Below are 20,880 nucleotides of genomic sequence, written 5' to 3' on the forward strand. Positions count from 1 at the left end.
ATATACTCCCCAGTACATATTCTATAAATAAAAATTGATTGTCTCCACAATACGCTTCCTTTATTCACAATTGGATTGACTCAAAACTCCCAAATGAGCAGACCAGAGAGAGAAGGACCTCCCGATGTATTGCAACAGATTTTATAATTAAGAATAGCTGTTCTACAACGAACAGGAAGCAAAGAAATACGCCAACAACAGTCGTATTCGGTTAATTCAGGCGCAGCTATCCGATCGTGCCATTGATTTATTGGTATTACCAGAGGGTGAGCCTGCACTGTTATTGGACATTGGTTGTGGAAGTGGTTTGAGTGGAGAATGCATCTCCAATAGAGGTCATCATTGGATTGGTTGTGATATTAGTCCTTCCATGTTGGACATTGCCATTTCCGTTTGATTTCGTTTGTTTCTTAATGAAATAGAATGGAGTTGAAGGAGATATAATGAAACAAGATATGGGTCAAGGTCTTCCCTTCCGCTCTGGCATTTTCGATGGTGCCATCAGTATTTCTGCCGTTCAATGGTTGTGCTACTCAAACTCGAAAGGAGAGAACCCTGTGTACATGTTTTCTTGTGTAATAATTGATAGTCGCCGTTTAACTGCTTTCTTTATGTCACTGTATAATTGCCTCCGTTCTGGAGCGAGGTTTGCTTTTACTATTTTGTTCTTTCTCTCTAGAGCTGTCATTCAATTATACCCGGAAACTCCCGAGCAAATGGAGTTGATATCGAAAACGGCTACGAAATGTGGCTTTTCTGGAGGATTGGTCGTGGATTTCCCGAACAGTGCCAAGGCAAAGAAGATGTATTTAGTGCTGAAGGCAGGAAACGACCCGAACTTTGTGGTTCCGAAAGGTTTGAGCGACGAGAACGGGGAAGAAGCGACGGATATTCGGTTTACAGCGCGTGAGAAAGCGCTGCGTCGTCGTCATCGTGGTCGCGAGTTCGCTCCGATAAAGAGCAAGTAGAGATTGCGAGTGGAAGCGATTGTAGAGAGTGGATCATGAAGAAGAAGGAGAAGCAGCAAGCTATGGGACGAAGAACGGCGAGAGATTCGAAATACACGGGAAGAAAGAGACCAACTCCTTTTTATTGTCTTTGTAACAAACAGAACACAAACTTGTTACCAGAGTTTCAGTGGGCTCCGAACCACAGCCTCCTTTGCCTCCATGGCAGCCTCCATGGCAGCCTCCCTTGCCTTTACAGCCGCCTTCTCCTCCACAGCAGCCGCCTTCTCCTCCATGACAGCCGCCTTTACAGCCCCCATTGCCTCCGTGGCAGCCGCCTTCTCCCTCTCCATGGCACTTGCACTCGCCCTTTCCCTTTCCTTCTCCACAGCAACCTCCATTGCCTCCGTGGCAACCTCCATTGCCTCCATGGCAACAACCTCCTTCTCCCTCTCCTTCTCCATGGCATTTACATTCGCCCTTGCCCTTTCCTTTACAACCACCTTCTCCCTTTCCCTTTCCTTCTCCACAACAGCCACCATTGCCTCCATGGCAGCAACCTCCTTCTTCTCCCTTGCACCCTCCTTTGCCTTTACAACCACCTTCTCCCTCTCCATGGCATTTGCATTCGCCCTTTCCTTTTCCTTTTCCTTCGCCACAGCAACCTCCTTCTCCACCATGGCAACAACCTCCTTCTCCTCCCTTGCATCCGCCATTTCCTCCATGGCAACAACCACCTTCCTTGCCTTCTCCTCCATGACAGCCACACTGGCCATCCTTTCCACAAGCCTTCATCTCTCCCTCGTTTATTTTATTCTTCTTCTTGTTCTTGTCGACGATGTACGTTCCGTAGGCTGCCGTAAGTGCCATTCGGAGCGGAGAACTACACCTTACACCGCACAACCTTCACTACGTTAGCTTGTTCGTAGCGTAGGCTAAAGTCAAAAGGCTCGCCTATCATCAAGTATCACTAACACAAGTACATTAGGATTGTTTGCAATGAGATGCGAAAAACGGGCAGTGATTTCATACTTATTCATCAGCGCAACAATAGCGTCGGGAGTAACTAACCCAGCTTTAAAAGCACCATAAATTCCGAGGAAAAAAGCAGCTTCTCTACAATAATACAGAAAAGATGAAACAACAGTCCAAAATAAGCAATAACAACCTTGGTTCCCCCCATTTTATTGAACTTATGTCCAAAGTTGATTAACTGGCGCTTTTCCTGCTCTATTTTTTCCATGCGCCTCTCTTTCTTCTGCAACTTCTCTTCCTCGGTCTCTGTTGCATCTAAACATCAGTACAACGAAAAGTAAATACAGCAACGAAAAAACACTGTATTACTGAATGAGCGTGATCGGAGCGGTAACGAATGGAAAGGCTCAGTTATTCTATTACCTAAAGTCTTCATCAGCAACAGAGTCTGAGAAGAGTTGATACTCCGACGAATAATGTCTCGTACCACCATTGGCCTTCCAAAAGATAGAACTAGCGACATTTTCGAAAGAATTAGTGATTTTATGTAAACAAAGAATCACACTTTATGATGATGTTGTTTTGAACGAATACTACTCTCTTTTGATGCACACTACTAGTACGGAACAGGAATCAATTTACTTTTGCTTTGTTGCCTCGATTCTTTTTGTGTTTGGTACTTGTTTAAACACTTATGAGAGATGGACAAGCAATCCAAAGGGGCATATCGCAAGAAATTGCTGGAGAACATACAGAGTGGTAATATTAATGAACTCACAAGTGAAATAACGAATTTACTACAGTCTGAAATTATTGAATGGTATTGTTAACTTGATTTCATCAACTTCAGGGATCTTGTTACTTTGGTTCTCTCTATGATTCCAAAAATGGAGAATTCGAGTCGCTTATTTGATACGTGCGTTTCTTTGTTGAATGGGCGTCAAGATATCCCAGAGAATACTTGTTCGTCCATTCTAACAGACTACGCACATTTTGAAAGAGTAGACGATGCTTTGGGAATGCTTGAAACGATGAAACAGAATGGAATCGAACTCAGGTGGAAGTCACTAGTATGCTTTTTATTTTTTAGAAATCGCCATGTCTCTCCATTGATCGATTTAGCAAACAAGAAAAAGGACATACAGATTATGGAGCACATCGACCTGATTCTCTCCCAGTCATCACTCAAAGTCAATCAATCCGTCCGTTCCAAAGAATTGTTATTTTGTTTTTTTGCTCTTAGTTTTTCGTGATTTGTATAGATTCTCAAACAAATAATATCGATCGAATCATAGAAACTCTTCGCAAAATAGCTCGAGAAGAGGACTTTATTCACGAACCTTCCGTCATCCAAGCTCTTCAGAAGTTCTGTGTTTTGTACTGATTTCAAACACTTTCCACGCAGAAATCCATCATGGAGTTGCTCTCCCATGCAAATCAAAGGCGCATCTTGTTCCCATTGCCACGAACAGCTTCAAAAGTACCATCTCACGAACGATCAACGGGATTTGTTGCTTCTTGGTATCGAAGCCATGACACGTTTGCTTATTTTTTCTCTCTCTTTAACTCTAAGAAACATCACAAAACCGTTCTCAAGCCTTTCAACAATTCAAAAAAGCAGTCGATTCCTTTGACTACGACGTAGTCATCGATGGAGCCAACGTCGGCTTCTCCACCTCCAATCGTCGCGAAGCGTCCCAAACTCCCTTTTCTCTTCGCGTAAACGACATCCAAACAGCTGTCGATTCTTTTCTCGACCAACACAAACGTCCCTTAGTAATTCTCCACAATTATCACATTCGACACTTAAAACGATTCCAACCGCAGCAGCTCGCCGTTCTCGACGTTTTCTCTCCATCAAACTCCATCACTTTTAGCAGCTCCAAGCGAATCGAATGTTGTACTATGTGCAACAGGGATCAAACGATGACTGGTATTGGCTATACGCTTCGCTGCGTCGTCCGAATTGCTTCGTGAGTAAGCGAAGTCCAGTTGATTTGTAGCTGCTGTCGAACGATCAGATGCGGGACCATTTGTTCCAGGCGGAGCATGAGGAGCAGCTGCTGAGGAAATATAGAGAGGAAACACAGATTACGTACCGGTTTGTTTTGAATGCCGAGAAAAAACAAAAGTTGAAATTGTACTTTCCAAAACCATACTCCACTTGCATTCAGGTAGATTTTCGAAAGGATTGTCAGAAATAGGAGTTTCGTAACGGGTTTCACCTCCCTGTGGGAAAAATGGAACTGTCGACTGTTCATGTGGATCGATGGTTCTGTTTCCTAAACAAAATGGCAAGTCTGTCACAGTTTGCGAGACGTATCCATTAGCAGGAGAAAAGTTTGCTAGTTTGCTAGTTTGTTTGAAACATTGTTCACATTTTTCTTTGTACTGCATAACTCCTGGGAAAAAGACTGAATAATCATCTCAAAACTGTGTAATCACGTTCGGTAGCGTAATGAACCTGAATAACCCGTTTGATCTGAATTCTCTCAATAACGGAGATGCAAGCGGGGATGATTCTACAAAGGTCATGAGTCCTGAAGGTATTAGCCGTTACTTTAATCTATGCGTAGAAAAGGAAGATGAGAAAGTTGAGGAGTGGATTTCCAGAATACGAAGCGAGATTGATGCGGATCACACTTCTTGTACACCGGACACCTCAAAGTATATGAAAACCATATCTCTGCTGATCGAGGAAATCAAGAAGAAGCACAGCCCACAAGTAATAGTAGATGTACTTCATCGATATTTACTGCTAAATATAAGATTTTTCATCTCTTTTCTTCGATGTGCACTTACAGCAGTCAGTATGTAACAAAACTTTGTAAATCCGGGATTCTCAACATAATTCGAACCCATTTAGATAAAGAAAATACTCGTATCCAGGAGATTGCCACTATTCTCCTTGGAGACGTCGTCAAATTATATGCGAGTCCATCTAAAGCATACACAAAAGGAGATAAATTCGATATGACTGTGCGAGCATCGGTAATGAGTCATGATTTTATATCTCGGCTAGTCAGGATGATCGTAAAGCCAGATCAATCAGTTCAACTCCAAAAAGCGTGCTTTTGGTGCTTATCACAATATAATAATGAAATCCAATTTTCGGAGGATGATTGCATTCAAGTGCTGGCCACGATCAACATCCTTCTAAACGGAACCGTACTCTTATTTTTATTAACCTCGCCTAATCATCTAGGCTGATGAAGACTTACTGATCAACATTTGCAACGCCATCACGCCGCACTTCGTTCAACAAACAACCGTCATCGTATCCCTTTCTTTTTTTCCACTTTTCCCCAGTACTTAATCGCCTCCTGCGTTATCCCCAACATCATCGAGTTGTTGGCGTATCCCTCCATCCAGGTAGTCTCTTGTTCGCTCCGTGTCGTCGGCTATGTCGTGGCTCTCGATCGAAACGAGAAGGAAAACATCGATTACACCGAGGTTCCCATACCCAAACGCCTCCATTTCTAGTACGTTGTGGACTGTGGAGTCGTCAAATATCTCCGAAAACTCCTCGAATCGCCGGATCTGAGCATCGTGAAGTCGGTTTGCTGGACGATTTCGAATATAATCGCGGGGACGCCTGAGCAAGTCGGTCGTGGACGGGAGTTTCGAAGAGTAGATTCAGTCGATCATCGACAATAATTGTATTCCCAAGATTTTGTCGCTGTTGAAGTCGGACATGGGGAAGGATATCAAGACCGACGCGAATTGGGTGTTTTTGAACGCGCCGACATGCGGAAGCGACGAGCAAATCGACTATTTTGTGAAGGAAGGGATCATTGAGTTTTTAATCTCGCTGCTCCAAACCGAAAATCAATGTCAAGACGTCGAGGACGCGATCTACGCGATTATTGTTGGCTTGGAAGGATGGAATGAGGCGTAGAGAGCAGGCGATCGGGTCGCAGGTCCCGGAAAAGCCAATCCGTACATTTCGTATATCAGTGCATGGACGCTCCACGAAATCGCATCGAACCCGCAGAATAAGCAGCAGAAGCAAGCCGAAGCGCTGCTGAACAATCTGTTCTGTCAGTGTGGGATTTGCCATCAGTTTTACTAGTATGACAGCGAGGCGGGGTTAAGCGTAGTGTGAAGGATCTCTCGCTGAAGAAGTGCGATGAGTGCAACTGTCTGGTCTGCGAAAACTGCGACTGCTCTGTGTATCATTTAGATTATCAGCTGAAGCATTGGGAAGAGGTGGGATGTGCGGGGATGTGGTTATGGGCAGAACGAAAGGATCGAGTCCAAGAAGCGATCGAAAAGGAAAAACCGGAAAGCCGCTCCGCCCAAACCGGGCGAGAAGGAAATCACGCTGACCGAGGCAGAACTGGACTCGTTTAAGACGATTCTGGCCTCGTTTCTCGAAGATTTTGACATGATCAAAGTTTCTCAAATGTTACAGTAGTAGTAAAAAGTATCGTGTTTGCCACAAACATTCCCAAACAAACTAACATCCTCATCGCTTACTGCTGCTCCTCCTCAAAAGTCAGCTTCATCAGCTCATCTACAAACGACGCGATATCCGGGGTCAGAGACTTGAAGACCGCGTTGGCCACGTCCGGCTTCGAGTTTCCAAAGATCCTCACGCACTGCTGCACATACGCCACGTAGTTAATCTTTGTCACCGCATTGTACAGATCCTGGTCGATCTCCACGAAGTCCATTCCACAGCCGCCTCCAATTTCCTGCAAGTGGCGCAGCTCGTCGTCCGTCAGATCCTCGCTCTTCACGTCGTTCTCATCGTCGTATCCCCAGTCGTTCTCCTTGAAGTTCTGGCCCTGGATCCGCTCCAGCAGCAGGTTGTAGTCGATCTCCTCCTCCTCTTCGTTCGGCTGCGTCTCGTTCGCCATGCGCAGCAGCGTCATGCTGCCAGCGAAGATATGGTTATATGCGTTCTGGTATGACGCGGGGAGCTGCTCTTGCGGCATGGCGAGCAGAGCGGCGAGCGCCATCGTGCCGATCTTGCAAGGGAAGAAGGAAGTGAAGGAGTCGAGATAGCTGAGCATGTCGATGAGGAAAGTGTCCGCGTAGCCGAGCTCCTGCATGCAGGCCATGGCGCGAGAACGATCGATGATGATCGCAGAGCAGACCACGAGAAGGGCACGAACCTGCGAGGTGAGAAAAGGGCTCTATGACAAGCCAAAGGGACACCAAAGGGACACCAAGGGGACAGCAACAATCAATGAATCAAAGAATCACTCAATGACCCGTTCATGCATTCACACTACTACTTACGATGCTCTCACGAATCTCGTCCAGCGTGTATTCAATCACTTCGGCGTCTTCCTCCGAAGGGTTGTTCATCAATTCCTGGATCTCGTTCTTCTTCTTCTCCACGAACTGTATCACAATCTGCATGGCGGGCTTCAGCACGACGTCCGTCTGCTCTGCACATCAGCGCTCTCCCTCAGTCCTACCCATGTAATAGTGGATGATGATCATCAGAATGGCCATCGCGTAGCACTGCTCCACATCGCTGATTTCCGAATCGAACGCCACGCTGCTCACGAAATCGTACATCATCTCCAGATAGCTCTTGCCGTTGAACTGATGATCCAGCATGCCTGATCCCGGAATGCTCATGTAGCAGTCCACCACAGGGAAGAATCCGCCGATGTAGTCGATCGCCTGCATCTGGATGATCGAGACCAGGCGCGGGAAGAGCTCCCAGATCATGTTCTGCGTCGTGCGCGCGTTGGCGTAGAAGTTGGCGAAGGTGCGAACGATCATCAGACTGGCGTCGTAGAAATCGCACTCGTTGTTCGAGAACACCTCGATGATCGTGGGCATCACGGCAGTGACCACGGTATCGTAGTACTGAGGATTCTCGCAGCCGTTAATCACGATGCTGCTGATGCAATCGATGGTGCTCATGGCAGTGAACACCGCGTTGTCGTTGTCCTCGTCCTTCTTGTAGTCCTTGAAAGCCGACAGCAAAATGCTCAGAATGTCGGCACTCATCGGCAGCAGGCGGCCTTCGTACATGTTGATGAGGATGTCGAAGGCCTGCATGACTTCTTCCACAGCCACTTTCTGCAGAATGAAGATGTAGCGCTCCACGATGTGCTGGAGGTTCTGACCGAGGTACTCGAAGCAGGCCGACTCCTTTGAGAAGAAGGCTTGCAAGCTGAGAGCCGCGCTGATGCAGACGGAGAAATCCTGATCGTCCAGAAGGCCAACCATGTTCGCAACCACGCTCATTAAGTGATCGGGACTGAAGTTGAGCTTGTGGTAGGCGGCGTAGATACGGCATGCTCGGGAACGGAGAATTCCCACAAAGGATGAGAACTCGGGATACACGAATTTAACGAGAACATCTTCCTAAAAGGAGGTGAGAGAGGGTTCAACACAGCAAGGGTTTAAGAGCAATGATTCATGCTGGAATTTCTCTTGGAATGCTGTGCGAGATGGACGGATCTCGGATCTCGGATCTCGGATCTCGGATCTCAGAAAGCAACGCCACGTCATCGAGTCTCCTCTCAGACGAAAGATGGATTTGCATTTCATCCTCGCATCCATCGAGCAACGAAGGAACGTCAGAATCGTTGGTTTTCACGTCAGCGAGTCTCCTCTCAGACGAAACACGGACAACGTTTACATCACTCTTCCTTCCTTCCAATCATTGATTCATTGATTCATTGATTCATTGATTCATTGATTCATTGATTCATTGATTCATTGATTCATTGATTCATTCAAAGCCATCAGAAAAGGTTAAGGTCACGTCAACGAGTCTCCTCTCAGAAACACGGACCTCATTTTCATCCCGTGAGCCAGCGAATCAAACATCCATCCCAATTCAATTCAATTCAATTCAATTCAATTCAATTCAATTCAATTCAATTCAATTCAATTCAATTCAATTCAAATCAAATCAAATCACTCTACTTACCACCGACACTCTAAGATTATCCTTGCTCAGCAGGTTGGGCGCCAGCAGCTCCAACGCGTACAGCATCCACTCCTTCGCCAAGAAATCGCGCTGCTCCGGATTGGTATTATCATACACATTGAACGACTCGGTCAGATAATTGAGGAACAGAGCCAGAATATCATTCGCTCGCACCTTGCTGAGATACACCAAGAAATTGCCCGCTTCCACGCGCACGTTGCTGAACTCGTAGTACATGTCGTGCACGTGCACCACGAACTGGATCGGATCCTCCTTCCACAGCTCCACCTCCTCCTTGGTGAGCGCCAGGGCCTTCGGCAACACCTCGTTGATGATGAAGGGCATGTGGGTCTTCAACGATCGGTAGAGCACGGCGATGTCCGTGATGTCCTTCAAGAAGGTGAACAGCTTGATCGCCACTTTGTTGTAATAGTACACCGACTAGAATCAGAGCCTTCTCCTCTCTCCTACAGTCTTGTACACATTCAGCTGTTCCAGCACCATGGTGAGGATGCTGGGGGCGAAGTTCTGAATCCACACGTTGTACTCTTGATGATCCTTCATGCTACCGTTCACTCCCTCGCGCGTCTCTACTTCAAGAAGTTGTGGTTCACTCGCAGGATCGTTGTCATGCACCATTTCTTCACGTGCCATTCAGGGAACGTCGCCTTCTCCTGCACGCTCACCGTGGGATCGTTGTTCTCCGGATTGATCGCCGGCATCTGAATCAATTGCTACCCTCACAACCCGCCCGCAAGGCTATACGCAAAGCAGAGGAATCCAGGTCGACAGGTCGTTGATCGCGATCACAGACTGGTCCATTTCGCTCAGGTCCAGAGAGGTGTAGTACATCTTGACGACCAGGTGCAGAATCTGCAGGTTTTCTTGCGAAGGGGAGGCTTTCTGCCGGTCAAACGCTCATGCCAAGACTACGAAGGAGGTCTGGATCCATTGAAGAATCGCAGGGAAAAAGTGCTGGGTGAGCTGATGGACAGGCTCCTTCGTGGTACGGTATTGGAAGCACCGCAACATACACTACCACTGTGAACAAACGTCCGAGACGATTACCAGAATGACATAAATGGCATTATAAAAATGTTGAAGATTTCCGGACTGCATCTCGCTCTCGATCTGGGAAATGCACTCGGGCCACTGAGCAAAGTCTGCCTAGTTCATAACGGAAAAACGGACATGCGTACACTAGTGATCTCCTGGACGGCAAGACCCATCAAATGTGCCACTGATATATCTTGTTGTGAACAGAGCACGGGAATGATGTTCTGGCGGAGAACAGCCTTGTCTTCAGCAGAAATGGCATTAGAACTGTCCGTATCGTAGCGATTACGAAGACGGTTCTTCAGGGCGATAGAAGCGCTCTAGCAGTCAGACAAACACAGATAACACTACTTGCTTCAGAGTGTGAGGTAGACCGTCTTGGCTCAAAATTGACAAAAGAGCAGGGAAAAATCCAGGAGCATTTGTCAGCTATCCGTTACTCCACTCTCTACATCATTACCTCGTTTAACACTCTTTCTGCTTCTTTACGGACATTGTTGTCCTTATCGTTTGTATCCGTTAAGGCTTTTATCACGATATTCAGATCCATGTCTACAATCAAGGGTTAGACTTCTGTTCAGTTTAATTACCATAAAAATAGAGTCCTAGTCACTTATTCATACCTATTACAATTCTTCCTCCTTGAAGGTATTTTATTGTTAAACCACAAATGTAGTGACAGAAAAACGGCAGATTTTTCATCCTTGTTTTGATCTGTACTAATAGCCACTTTCTGCAAATCTGAAGCGGTTGCACGTACCCAACGCTGATACAGAATGAGAAAACGCAATGTATTATTCATTTCACTTTTTTTCGTTTTTTCCTGATTCTTTTATTGAGGCAATGATAATCACAACATTATTAGATGAGAACGTTGAAATGGATTATGTACATTGGAAATAATCGCGGGAATTTCACTAATGATCGTTTTCCATACATTTCTATATACTAGTCTTTTCTACTTAATATCATGGCCCATGTATGTACATGACGGAGTGAAGCGGAAGGGATCGAATCGCGGTCCAATCTTGTTTCTTTTGCGAACTCAGACTAATGGTTTGTATAGATTGCTAAGAAGGTTGAATTCACTATTGATTGCTCTGAGCCTATGAAGGATCACGTTATGGACATGCCCTCTTTTGTACGTTCTGTTTTTGCTAAATGAGGAGTAGGAGAAGTTTTTGGCGGAGCACATTAAGGTGAACAACAAGACGAACAACCTGGGAGATCTGATTTCTGTATCTAGCGCTGATACCAAGCTGACTGTTGCTGTGTCTTGTCCTATGGCCAAGAGATATTTAAAGGTGTGAATTAGTAGTAACGAAAGTTATTTGCTAGTACCTTACCAAGAAGTACCTCAAGAAGCAACAGCTGCGTGATTATCTCCGTGTGATTGCTGATGGAAAGACTAGCTACAAGGTTCGTCGCCTCTTGTTGTTGTTAACATGTAGCTCAAGTATTTCAACGTGGAGAAGGACGAGGAATAAAACGTTTTGGGGTTTTGTGCTATTTGTTTGTTTGTTTGTTTGTTTGTTTGTTGTAATAAACACCAATACCACCAGTCCTTATCATCAAGGTCACGACGAACTGCGCGTTCTTCGTCCAGGCAGTTTTGATAGCCCTCGAATTCTCCACGAATCAGATGCTTCCACTTCTTCATACGTACCTCATCCAGATTTTCCTATGTGTCAACCATCCATCCAACGAAAACCAGAAGCGATTCTACAGTCACTTCCTTGACTTCAACTTCCTCCTTGACTTCCTCCTCCTCCTTAACTTCCACTTCCTCCTCCTTAACTTCCACTTCCTCCTCCTTAACTTCCACTTCCTCCTCCTTAACTTCCACTTCCTCTTTCTCTTCCTCCTTGTTCTGACCATTTCGCTGCTTCTCCAAATCATCAAACACCTTCTCGTTCACGGATTGTCGAATATACGTATCCTCCATTATCAGCAGGCGATTCAGTGGCATGTATTTTCCCACCCTGGCACCCTTCATCTGTCTCTCCATACACGCCATCACCTCCAGGAAATCATACATCTCCAATCCCTCCTTCGCTTCCTTCTCCAACGCCTCCACCAAGGCAACAGGCTTCATCTGGCGATCGCGCTGACTCACGATCTTATTCGCCCAATTCGGCACAAAGCCCGAATTCTTGAACTCCACCTTCGTCTTCTCCTGCATCTGCTTCACCAGGTCGAGAACCTTCTCCTGTGGAATCACCAACTTCTCGCCTACATCGAACCGCCCTCTCTTCTCTACCCTTCTTCTCGCACCAGCAATTGAAGTACGTAGAGCCCAAATCCACACCAGTGCTCGTCAACGGCGATGTATTGAAGTAATACTCTCCCTATTCTTTAGAGAAGCCTCCAAACACAACAATGACATACAGAGCGAAGCTGTTCGGCTGGTAGTCGAACTTGATCAGCATTTCTAACAGCTTGTCCTTGGACAGCGGCGCTTTCGTATCGATGTTCAGCTCCAACGTGGAGAACCACTACGCGTTTTTTTCATGCCCTGATGCTTACTTGAGAGAAGAAGTCGATTACGTCTCCCATGGTCTGGAAATTCAGCGGATTCTCTACGACTGATGCATGATTACAGATCTTACCCTTCATGATGCTGCTGATTAAACGGTCATAATAGTAGCTCATGTTGTAGTGGCGGTACTAATGTGTGAATCAATGGGATGGATTCCTACGTAGTGGTCTAGATTCTTGGGGACAAGATACAGCATCTCGCGAATGTCACTATCATTACCACCCTTGGGCTTGGTTACACAGGCGAGGTGGTCATTTCTGTAGTGCATAAAGAGCGTACCACCGACTCCAGCAAGTACCACAGCGCCACCAACAGTATACTTCACGAATCTCTATTCGTTTAGTCTTTTTCCAACTTACATACCTTTAATGTCTTTTTCGGCTTTGCGGGGTTGGGACCTTGCGGACCCTTGGGGCCTTGTGGACCTTTCGGAATCTGAGCACCTTTAGCAGCAGCAGCCGAAGCTTGAGAAGTGGCAGTTTGCGCACTCTTGACAGTACTTGCTGAAGCAGCTCCTGTTGCAGCCTCTGCAGCGGCCTTTGCCTCTGCTCCTGCGAAACGCTTTAAGATAACCACAAAACAAAGGGAGTACTCTGAAACATCTGGCAGTCAGTCTTGCGGTGGGTGAAAGAAGTCTTTGCATGTCCTACAAAGATATAGAGCATGTTGCACCTCATACTAGATTATTCGAAAGCGATCAAAGCAAAAAATGGCAAAACCCTCAAATTACTTTAACAAACACTCTGCGATCCACTAAACAGACACATGGGACAAAAGTATTGAACAGTTATTTAGTATTTGGCGAAGAAGAAGCCCGTTTGGCACGAGCATGAGCCATTTGCCTACCAGAAGCTTTTCGAGGAGGATAAACAGGCCGTGCTTGCTGCATTCTCCCATTTCCTCTTGGAGAATTAAGATGCTTCCCTATACATCAAGGTACCTCTCAGCATTGACCAGACATGGCACCGAAAGAGGGGGATCGATGCATCGATCCCCCGCTTAGCAGTTCCGGATGCTGGGAGAGCGGAACGCCACACTTCAAAACGGGACATTCTCCACAAGAATTCGTAGCAAGGACTGGTAGATCAGGTGGTAGCGGATCTTCCACGCGGAATACAGGAATTGATGTGATATTTAAAACTGGGCAAGATGCGTATTTGGGAGTGCTGATGATAGACGATAGTTCCTCTTCATAACCGCAGGTTCGCCAATCACCGGAATTGTGAAGACAGTGAACGGTAATGTTCACTCGAACGGTTCCCAAAGAGCTGTTGGGAACTCCCCTCATTGTGAGAGGAATAACGAAACCTGGACTTTACGTTAAATGAAGAACGGTACGATGAAACCCCTGAGGAATCAGCTCGCAGTCAATCAAACACTCTCCAATGTATTTTTCGCCTAGCAGCCGTTCATCATAACTGAACATCAATTACCCAATCCATTTTTACACTTCAATCCGGATTTTGGATGAACTTCCAGAAAAGGATAGACTACAATTCCACGCTACATATTAACTACCCAAACCGTACATACTGGGATTCTTTCCGCAGTCATGTAGAGTAGAAGTTCTATAGTCTGTGTCTTGATAATAGATACGAGCAAATGCGTCAAGTTTCCCTCTTGTACTTATATCACGCAGTTGCTGCGCTCCTATTAATACAAGGCGTATTTGATAATTAAAAGATTTCATATATTATGTTATATCCTCAAGAGCATAAAGAAACACGAATAATTGTAAATTCATTATTCCTTGAGTCCAGAAAAACTGCCTATTTTGAATACTTCATATTCTTCAGTAATCAGTGTCTAAATTGAGTATCGATCGTTTTGTTTTGTGTTATACTATTGCTCGACTATGTTTGTTTTCCAACTCTTCGTTTTTGTTTGGTTCATTATTGCAAACGGTACTTTTCTTTTACTAAAGGTTCAGTATGTCATCTTCCACGAAAATATCAAACGACTAGAAGAGAGACGGCATACACGTTAGAACTGGGGTTATTGTTCAATTCAATATTAAACTTGAATACTTGATTCCTCGATTAAAGGATGAAGTTCGAACGGAAAACAAATAGATCCTACATGAATTTAAACTATGTTATAGAATAGGCCTGTTCTGCCCGATATACCCATGTAGCAGGGAATGCTTTTTTCGATTACAGGATTACGCTACAAATCAAAGGAAATAGGAATTCTGAATGTGTAATGCCTTACAAAATCTTCATTGGTCATAGTTTTGAATCACCCAAAGATAGTGATTTATTTTTGAAATTCATACTTCTATTTCTTTTTTATATCTGGATTACAATGCTCTGATGTGAATTAAACCTCTGAAGCATCATGATTCATTTTGTGTTATTCTTGCTTTGTTGAGAAGCCTTCCTTTGGTCATGTGTAATATATAAAAATGATTTTAATCAGGTGGCTAAGCATTGTTTTCCGTACTCTCTCCGTACGTTGCCTGGAATATACACAAAATACAAACCTATTATTATTTTGTGATTTATCATCCTATTTTATAATACTTTCAATAATTAGTCCCAAAGTATGTCACCATGATCCAATCCGTAATACTCTAAATGGAGCATAATTTAAGGTGGACATTTCTAAAAGAAATGGATGATCCCATCCTAATTTTGTAGCACATTCTCTCTTCCCATGCTCCATTCTTGCTAAATTTAATAATTGAGTCACAAACTATATAAATATTAACCAATTACTATCATTTGTTGTTTGTTCAATGGAAGAGGAGTATTTTTAGTTAAAACACAACGTAGCTGGTTTGTGTGGTCCTATAATGCACAGTCAACACAACAGTAAAACTCTACATCATCAGGAATTATTATGTGCAACTATTTTGGAGTATTTACTTGTCCTTTTACGCCAGTTCTCTCTGTTTCTACATGTTGTATACGAGTCAATATAGTTGATTTTGTTGAAATCTTTGATTATAGAAAACATTTGGAAGTTGCTTGTTAGATTGTTGTGGCTCGTATTCTATTTTGGAATCTTTTTGGTCCAGACAATCTATCTACTCAAATGGAAGCAGACAATGTTCCCAAGACTGTTTAATAACGATATTGTTTGTAATTTGAATATCGATCCGTGCAAGTGCCAGGCCTACGCTTCTTCCATCTTTACTTCATCTATCATTCAATCTGATGGTTGTATTCGTGATGACAAGTTTGATGGTATACACCGTGCGTATCAGTTGCGTGGATACAAGATTCATAAGTTCCAAACCAAAGACAAAGATTATCAATCCATCGACTATCGTTTGGAGCCAAATGTCGTGGATACGAATACGGATGTGTGCCACAATGATACCTTCTTATTTGTAATGATCCTAGTGCATCAAAATGATATTGACCGTCGCATGTTATTCAGAGAGAACATAAAGCGTGAATCCATTGAAGGGAAGAAGGTAGATTATGGATTTTTCGTGGTTGCAGACAAGGGAAATACAGAGGTTATCCAATCTATCACTACGGAAAACAGAGCATTCCACGATATTTTGTATTCTCAGCACGTAGACAGCTATACAAACGTTACATTAACCATGCTGGACTCCTTTTTATGGATTCGAGACCACTGCCCAGCCAAGTTTATTATTCGACTGGACGCAGATTGCTTTTTGCACGTCCCCAATGCCGTGAAATACTTGTCCTCTGTGAATGATCACTTCTTTTATGGGGGTTATAGTTGGAAAGATACACTGTATAGCAAGAAAGACAAGGAAACCGCCTTTGATGTCCCTGCGGACTATCCGCGATGGAAGCGTGTATTTAACTATGTGCTCGGAGGAGGATATATCGTGTCTGCTGATATTGTCCCATTCATCAACATTGGAACGCTCTACCAGGACTTGGTGATTCATGCAGCTGAAGACTGTCTTCTTGGAAGGCTGCTGGAAAATGTCGACATTCATCCCTCTGACACATCTGGGAAGTACCATGTATTTATGGATCTAATGCTCCACAAAGAGCTCGAGAACCTCACAGCATGGCCTAAAAATGTCATTATAGTCCACAATCTCAAGAACTTCACATTTCAACAACAAGCGTTCGCTCATTTTAAGTCTACTTTATTCTCTGTTTGTAACAAAAAACAAAAATAGCAGGATTATCGTCGACGTTTGCTTTCATATCTAAGAGGCTTCACATCAAAAGAAATAAGCCCATTCTTCCTCCTCATCTTTAAGATTTGCATTCTCCTCAATCTTCTTTCTTTTGCTTTAGTTTGTTGTTGTTTAACAATAAGGGACTGTAAGTAAGAGTTAAGACCTCCAACTGGCTCGACAGAAGAGAGAGAAGACGAGTCATAGGAATCTGAAAGGTGCGAATCGCTCTGATCACTTTCAACGGAATCAGTTGAGTAGGAACAAAACGGGTAGGAAGAAGGATCACTTCTTAGTAAAACGTCGTTAGACATATCAAAAGTCGGCGCAACGGTTTCAGGAAGAGCCATCCGCTGTTCCTGAAACAATAAGCTGTCTTCAGGGGACTCCTGAAGACAGCTAATGCTAGGGAACAGGCCATAATATGTTCTCCTCGAAACGATCAGTGTGCCACACATGAACATCCGAAGCAAGCTGCTCACGAGTGGCACCCATTATCATGTCATCACTAAGTGGAAAGCTCGTAAAACTAAGCATTGTGGGTAAATAACAAAGACCGCAGAGAATATTTGAAAACCATCAACTCTGGAATAGTACCACAAACAACCGAGTAATCATTTTGCATAAAATCTTCGCTCTATATTCCGAAGTGAGGAGAAATTTCCAGGAAACATCTTGATAATTCTGTAAAGGGTGCTCAATTATTCGTAAAACTTGTCGGGAAGCTGTGAAAGGACTGGAGACACTTGTTCGCCCAGTTTTTAAAGACCTGAAACAATCAAATAACCACCATTATTATATATGCATTGATTACAGCAAACACTTTAAAACTATCGTATTCGATCAGAGGAACAATGCAGTGCCACGACAGAGGGCTATTTTCAGCTTTCAGTTTTCGATCCAATCATGCTCTTTTATTGTGCATAAAAACATAGAACGGTTTATATATTCGAATCATCCACTTATTTTCACTGCGGAGTCGATAGATGGTGTTATGGCGACTTTATTCCATTTGAGTTGAGTAACGTGATATCACATCGTAAATAACAAATCAAACTAGGTGTCATTTGACTTGAATGATAAGATGATGTTATGAAGATTCTACTTTTGGAGTCGGTTATGGAAATGATGCGAAATCGATTGTAACCTGGAAAGGTTCAAATAGACATCAATGTACAATTTGCTTTATTACAGCATATTTTTATGAGTCTGGAAACTATATGTAATGTATATTCGATTGGAATTCAATCGATATTCATGCTTTAAAACAATTGGCAAATCACAAACAGTATTCACTTTTTTCAATATATATTTATCCACTTCCGGATTCATACTCATTTCTGATTAGATCACAACAGGAAGGTACTCAACACACTCATTTGACAAAGGATTGACCAAATACTTGTATTACGAACCACCTACCTTCTTCATACATTTCTTTTACAAGTACAGTACACTGTCATATAAACTTTCGTTGGCTATGGAGCAGGAACCATCTAAGAAGTCCTCCACAATGGGAGCACTGAACTCTATATTTAAGAGTAAGAGATTGTTAATCATACAGACAATCTCGATGCTTACCTTTTTCGCCTCTGCGCTTGCAGCATGGAAGCTGCTCAGTTATACACTGAATACTACAACTCCGGTTGTCGTTATCCTTACGTATTGGTCGTATTTGGTAATTCTTACATTCAGAGGCTCCATGTTACCTGAGTATAGACGTGGAGATGTCCTTGTCGTCGATAACCGCTTCCATTCCTTGAAGATTGCTGACATTGTTGTTTACAGTATTCCTGGGCGTGATATTCCGATTGTTCACCGAATTCACGTGATTCACAATCCGTAATTTCTATAGTTTTGTACTTTGATCATAGTGGAACTGAGGACGAGTCCCGTTTCTTGACAAAGGGAGATAATAATCAGGTATACGACCAGCAGCTTTACGCTCGAGGTAGAGGAGATGTGAAATAGTCATGGTTAGGCCAGTCATTCCTTTCTCGCACCAACATTTATGGTGCAAGTGTGGCGTATGCTCCCTATTTCGGAATGTTTACGATTTGGACAACCGATTACCCGTGGCTGAGATACGCAATTCTTGGCATTATGGGTTTGTTCATTATGTTGGGTAAGGAGTAAATTGTTCTATTTTTATTGTGTTTGATTAACACCTCTGACCCTATCCTTCTTTATGGGTTCATTGTGAAAAGAATGACTGCTTTTTAAATGAGTTAGTTGACGACAAAAATAGGCACTTCTTTTGTCTCTGGATTCAAATATACGAAATGGATCTGATAAGAGCATATCAGGACGAGGGAACGCAGAATCCAAAGGAAGAGGAGGAAACTAAAGAGACTATCGAACCCGTCTTGAAGAAGATGCATGTAGACCTAGCTCCATCTCTCCCTGTGAGTAAACAGGTAGGAGATTGTATCGTCGTATCAGTCTAGCCTGAAATGGTGTCTCTGGTGAATAACACGAAGAAGACGTTAAAGTATAATCCGACCGTGGAGGAGATGTATAAGCCGGTGGTTGTAAAGGTTTGTGCAGTGCTCCATTCATAGGGACCTGAAGCTCCATATTACGCAAACCCCCTTGCTTCCGGTGAAAATAACGTGACCACTGGATACGTGGAAGTGAGATCCCATAATTCGTCTGACGGTTAGCATATGAATCTGGAAGAGTTCGATTTCAAAGAACAATACCAGACTTTTCACAACTTTGGATATGCGAAGGCCCCCGATGGATCGGATAAAGTGGTAGGAAACAAGTGGCTGCACGAGAAGTTCGAAGGTCGCACCATCTTCGACACGCGTCAGGCGGACTACGCGAAAGAGCAAAGCCGCAAACGAGAGCACGCTGGCAAAGGTAGTCTTGTCTGCACACTCTCTCTTTATCCACAGCATCGGATGTCGAGAATTGGAAGGGTCCTTGGGCAGGCTACCAGGGCGAAGAAGAAGATCGAATGACTTCCGAAGAGAAGGGCGAAATGACGGAATGGCAGCGCGTGTGGCTGGAGCGAAACAAGGACAAGAAAGTACGCGAGGTAATCTTATCGAGAATCGACTTGATTCGATGTAGTGGATTCGCACCGGCAAAACACCCGAAGACGTGGTGGACGAGGAAACGCCCGTCAATCCGTTCGAACCGTCTGGCCTCGGAATTCCAATCGAAAAGGCGAAGTCGACGTTCCACGGGAAGGAAGAGAAGGATTATCTGGGTCGAACGTGGATCGTTCCGCCCTCGGATCTGCATCCAGCGGACCAGAAGCGATCGTTCCTGCCGACCAAGGTGATCCACAAATGGTAAATCGCGACAGAAACGAGTGAGAGTTCTAGGACGGGACACACCGAAGCGGTGCAGAGCATCGAGTTCTTCCCTACCTACGGCCATCTTTTGTTGTCTGGAAGCATGGATATGAAGGTAAGCTCGGGCGTGGGGTGTCACTGCCAGGTCAAAATCTGGGATGTGTACAATCGCCGCAACGTAAAGCGGACCTACATGGGCCACGCTGCGGGTGTGCGCTGGGTCGCGTTCTCTTCGGACGGAAAGACCTTCCTCTCTGCGTCCTTCGATCGGAATATCAAGCTGTGGGACACGGAGAGCGGCAAGTGCATTGGCAACTACACCAAGGGAACGATTCCTTTCCAGTGCGTGTGGGCTCCTTCCGATTCGAATTCCTTCTTGACTCCCTCCCAGGACTCGTGTATCCATCAGTTCGATATCCGCACGGGCGAGGTGAGCGTTGTGACTGGTCTTTTATGTAGTGCACGATGACGTACAACTACCACGAAGCGGCAGTGAACGCGGTGTGCTTCTACGAGAACGGTCGGAAGTTCGTCAGCACGTCGGATGACCGCAAGATGCTGTGCTGGGACTACGGCTACAACCCTCCAACGCGATACATCCAGGAAACCTACATGACCTCCATGCCCGCCATGACTCTCCACCCTTCTGGCGACTACATTCTCTGCCAGGCGCTCAACAACCAGATCGCGGTCTACAAGTGTATGGACACCGTCGTTCACCATCCCCGAAAGCGATTCAACGGCCACAAAGTGAGCGGATTTGCTCTGCAGCCTGCTGTTTCTCCGGACGGAGAGTTTGTAGGGAGTGGCGATGCAGAAGGAAATCTGTGGTTCTGGAGCTGGCGAACGTGCAAAGTGCTGAAGAAGATGCCGGCGCACAAGGGAGCCGGTGCAGGACTGGCGTGGCATCCGATCGAGAAGAGCTATGTGGCATCGAGTGGGTGGGACGGAGTGATTAAGTTATGGGGCTGATATGTTGTTTGTTGATCACAATTGAAATGAGTTTATGAAAATGAAAATGAAAGTGCTGATGATTTCAA

General features: G+C 44.6%; 11 protein-coding genes; 4 read left to right on the forward strand and 7 right to left on the reverse strand.

Moving 5' to 3' along the window:
- Window positions 1-79: 79 nt before the first annotated feature.
- On the forward strand, window positions 80-1,245 carry GSBLH_T00001162001 (uncharacterized protein; the record flags this gene model as incomplete). XM_013039513.1 has 7 exons in its annotated part: window positions 80-126; window positions 158-391; window positions 423-559; window positions 590-646; window positions 680-964; window positions 994-1,100; window positions 1,133-1,245. Exons 1-7 carry the CDS (start codon window positions 94-96, stop codon window positions 1,243-1,245), a joined length of 966 nt encoding a protein of 321 aa, XP_012894967.1. The 5' UTR covers window positions 80-93.
- An 83-nt stretch (window positions 1,246-1,328) lies between these two features.
- Window positions 1,329-2,445, reverse strand: GSBLH_T00001163001 (uncharacterized protein; the record flags this gene model as incomplete). XM_013039514.1 has 6 exons in its annotated part: window positions 1,329-1,580; window positions 1,613-1,830; window positions 1,861-1,901; window positions 1,931-2,063; window positions 2,093-2,237; window positions 2,268-2,445. 6 exons carry the CDS (start codon window positions 2,443-2,445, stop codon window positions 1,540-1,542), a joined length of 756 nt encoding a protein of 251 aa, XP_012894968.1. The 3' UTR covers window positions 1,329-1,539.
- A 1,055-nt stretch (window positions 2,446-3,500) lies between these two features.
- GSBLH_T00001164001 (uncharacterized protein) lies at window positions 3,501-8,135 on the reverse strand (the record flags this gene model as incomplete). The annotated part of the gene is made up of 4 exons (XM_013039515.1): window positions 3,501-3,669; window positions 6,402-7,042; window positions 7,170-7,321; window positions 7,352-8,135. 4 exons carry the CDS (start codon window positions 8,133-8,135, stop codon window positions 3,501-3,503), a joined length of 1,746 nt encoding a protein of 581 aa, XP_012894969.1.
- Window positions 8,136-8,654: 519 nt separating this feature from the next.
- On the reverse strand, window positions 8,655-8,723 carry GSBLH_T00001165001 (uncharacterized protein; the record flags this gene model as incomplete). Its single annotated transcript, XM_013039516.1, has 1 exon — window positions 8,655-8,723. The coding sequence occupies one exon, from the start codon at window positions 8,721-8,723 to the stop codon at window positions 8,655-8,657; it is 69 nt and encodes a 22-aa protein (XP_012894970.1).
- Window positions 8,724-8,822: 99 nt separating this feature from the next.
- GSBLH_T00006209001 (uncharacterized protein) lies at window positions 8,823-10,584 on the reverse strand (the record flags this gene model as incomplete). The annotated part of the gene is given in 11 exon segments (XM_013039517.1): window positions 8,823-8,847; window positions 8,888-9,267; window positions 9,298-9,391; window positions 9,421-9,560; window positions 9,592-9,729; window positions 9,760-9,861; window positions 9,880-9,993; window positions 10,026-10,202; window positions 10,234-10,311; window positions 10,343-10,434; window positions 10,506-10,584. The coding sequence occupies 11 exon segments, from the start codon at window positions 10,582-10,584 to the stop codon at window positions 8,823-8,825; spliced, it is 1,419 nt and encodes a 472-aa protein (XP_012894971.1).
- A 370-nt stretch (window positions 10,585-10,954) lies between these two features.
- GSBLH_T00001166001 (uncharacterized protein) lies at window positions 10,955-11,275 on the forward strand (the record flags this gene model as incomplete). XM_013039518.1 is given in 4 exon segments in its annotated part: window positions 10,955-11,023; window positions 11,055-11,186; window positions 11,221-11,234; window positions 11,254-11,275. The coding sequence occupies 4 exon segments, from the start codon at window positions 10,991-10,993 to the stop codon at window positions 11,273-11,275; spliced, it is 201 nt and encodes a 66-aa protein (XP_012894972.1). The 5' UTR covers window positions 10,955-10,990.
- A 15-nt stretch (window positions 11,276-11,290) lies between these two features.
- On the reverse strand, window positions 11,291-13,118 carry GSBLH_T00001167001 (uncharacterized protein; the record flags this gene model as incomplete). XM_013039519.1 has 9 exons in its annotated part: window positions 13,014-13,118; window positions 12,785-12,982; window positions 12,582-12,752; window positions 12,492-12,549; window positions 12,409-12,461; window positions 12,261-12,377; window positions 12,143-12,230; window positions 11,594-12,114; window positions 11,291-11,563 (listed from the first exon to the last, which is right to left on the reverse strand). Exons 1-9 carry the CDS (start codon window positions 13,062-13,064, stop codon window positions 11,291-11,293), a joined length of 1,530 nt encoding a protein of 509 aa, XP_012894973.1. The 5' UTR covers window positions 13,065-13,118.
- Window positions 13,119-13,165: 47 nt separating this feature from the next.
- Window positions 13,166-14,111, reverse strand: GSBLH_T00001168001 (uncharacterized protein; the record flags this gene model as incomplete). XM_013039520.1 has 5 exons in its annotated part: window positions 13,166-13,345; window positions 13,376-13,729; window positions 13,760-13,839; window positions 13,870-13,924; window positions 13,955-14,111. 5 exons carry the CDS (start codon window positions 14,109-14,111, stop codon window positions 13,209-13,211), a joined length of 783 nt encoding a protein of 260 aa, XP_012894974.1. The 3' UTR covers window positions 13,166-13,208.
- Window positions 14,112-16,529: 2,418 nt separating this feature from the next.
- GSBLH_T00001169001 (uncharacterized protein) lies at window positions 16,530-16,999 on the reverse strand (the record flags this gene model as incomplete). XM_013039521.1 has 1 exon in its annotated part: window positions 16,530-16,999. The coding sequence occupies one exon, from the start codon at window positions 16,997-16,999 to the stop codon at window positions 16,541-16,543; it is 459 nt and encodes a 152-aa protein (XP_012894975.1). The 3' UTR covers window positions 16,530-16,540.
- Window positions 17,000-18,048: 1,049 nt separating this feature from the next.
- On the forward strand, window positions 18,049-18,686 carry GSBLH_T00001170001 (uncharacterized protein; the record flags this gene model as incomplete). XM_013039522.1 has 4 exons in its annotated part: window positions 18,049-18,197; window positions 18,231-18,377; window positions 18,410-18,486; window positions 18,517-18,686. The coding sequence occupies 4 exons, from the start codon at window positions 18,049-18,051 to the stop codon at window positions 18,669-18,671; spliced, it is 528 nt and encodes a 175-aa protein (XP_012894976.1). The 3' UTR covers window positions 18,672-18,686.
- A 137-nt stretch (window positions 18,687-18,823) lies between these two features.
- On the forward strand, window positions 18,824-20,812 carry GSBLH_T00001171001 (uncharacterized protein; the record flags this gene model as incomplete). XM_013039523.1 has 8 exons in its annotated part: window positions 18,824-18,952; window positions 18,983-19,066; window positions 19,097-19,168; window positions 19,199-19,400; window positions 19,436-19,578; window positions 19,614-19,837; window positions 19,871-20,270; window positions 20,300-20,812. Exons 1-8 carry the CDS (start codon window positions 18,911-18,913, stop codon window positions 20,810-20,812), a joined length of 1,680 nt encoding a protein of 559 aa, XP_012894977.1. The 5' UTR covers window positions 18,824-18,910.
- Between the last annotated feature and the right edge of the window lie 68 nt (window positions 20,813-20,880).

This window comes from Blastocystis hominis (genome assembly GCF_000151665.1).
Source record: "Blastocystis hominis, Singapore isolate B (sub-type 7) whole genome shotgun sequence assembly, scaffold_1".
NCBI lineage: Eukaryota > Bigyra > Opalinata > Blastocystidae > Blastocystis > Blastocystis hominis.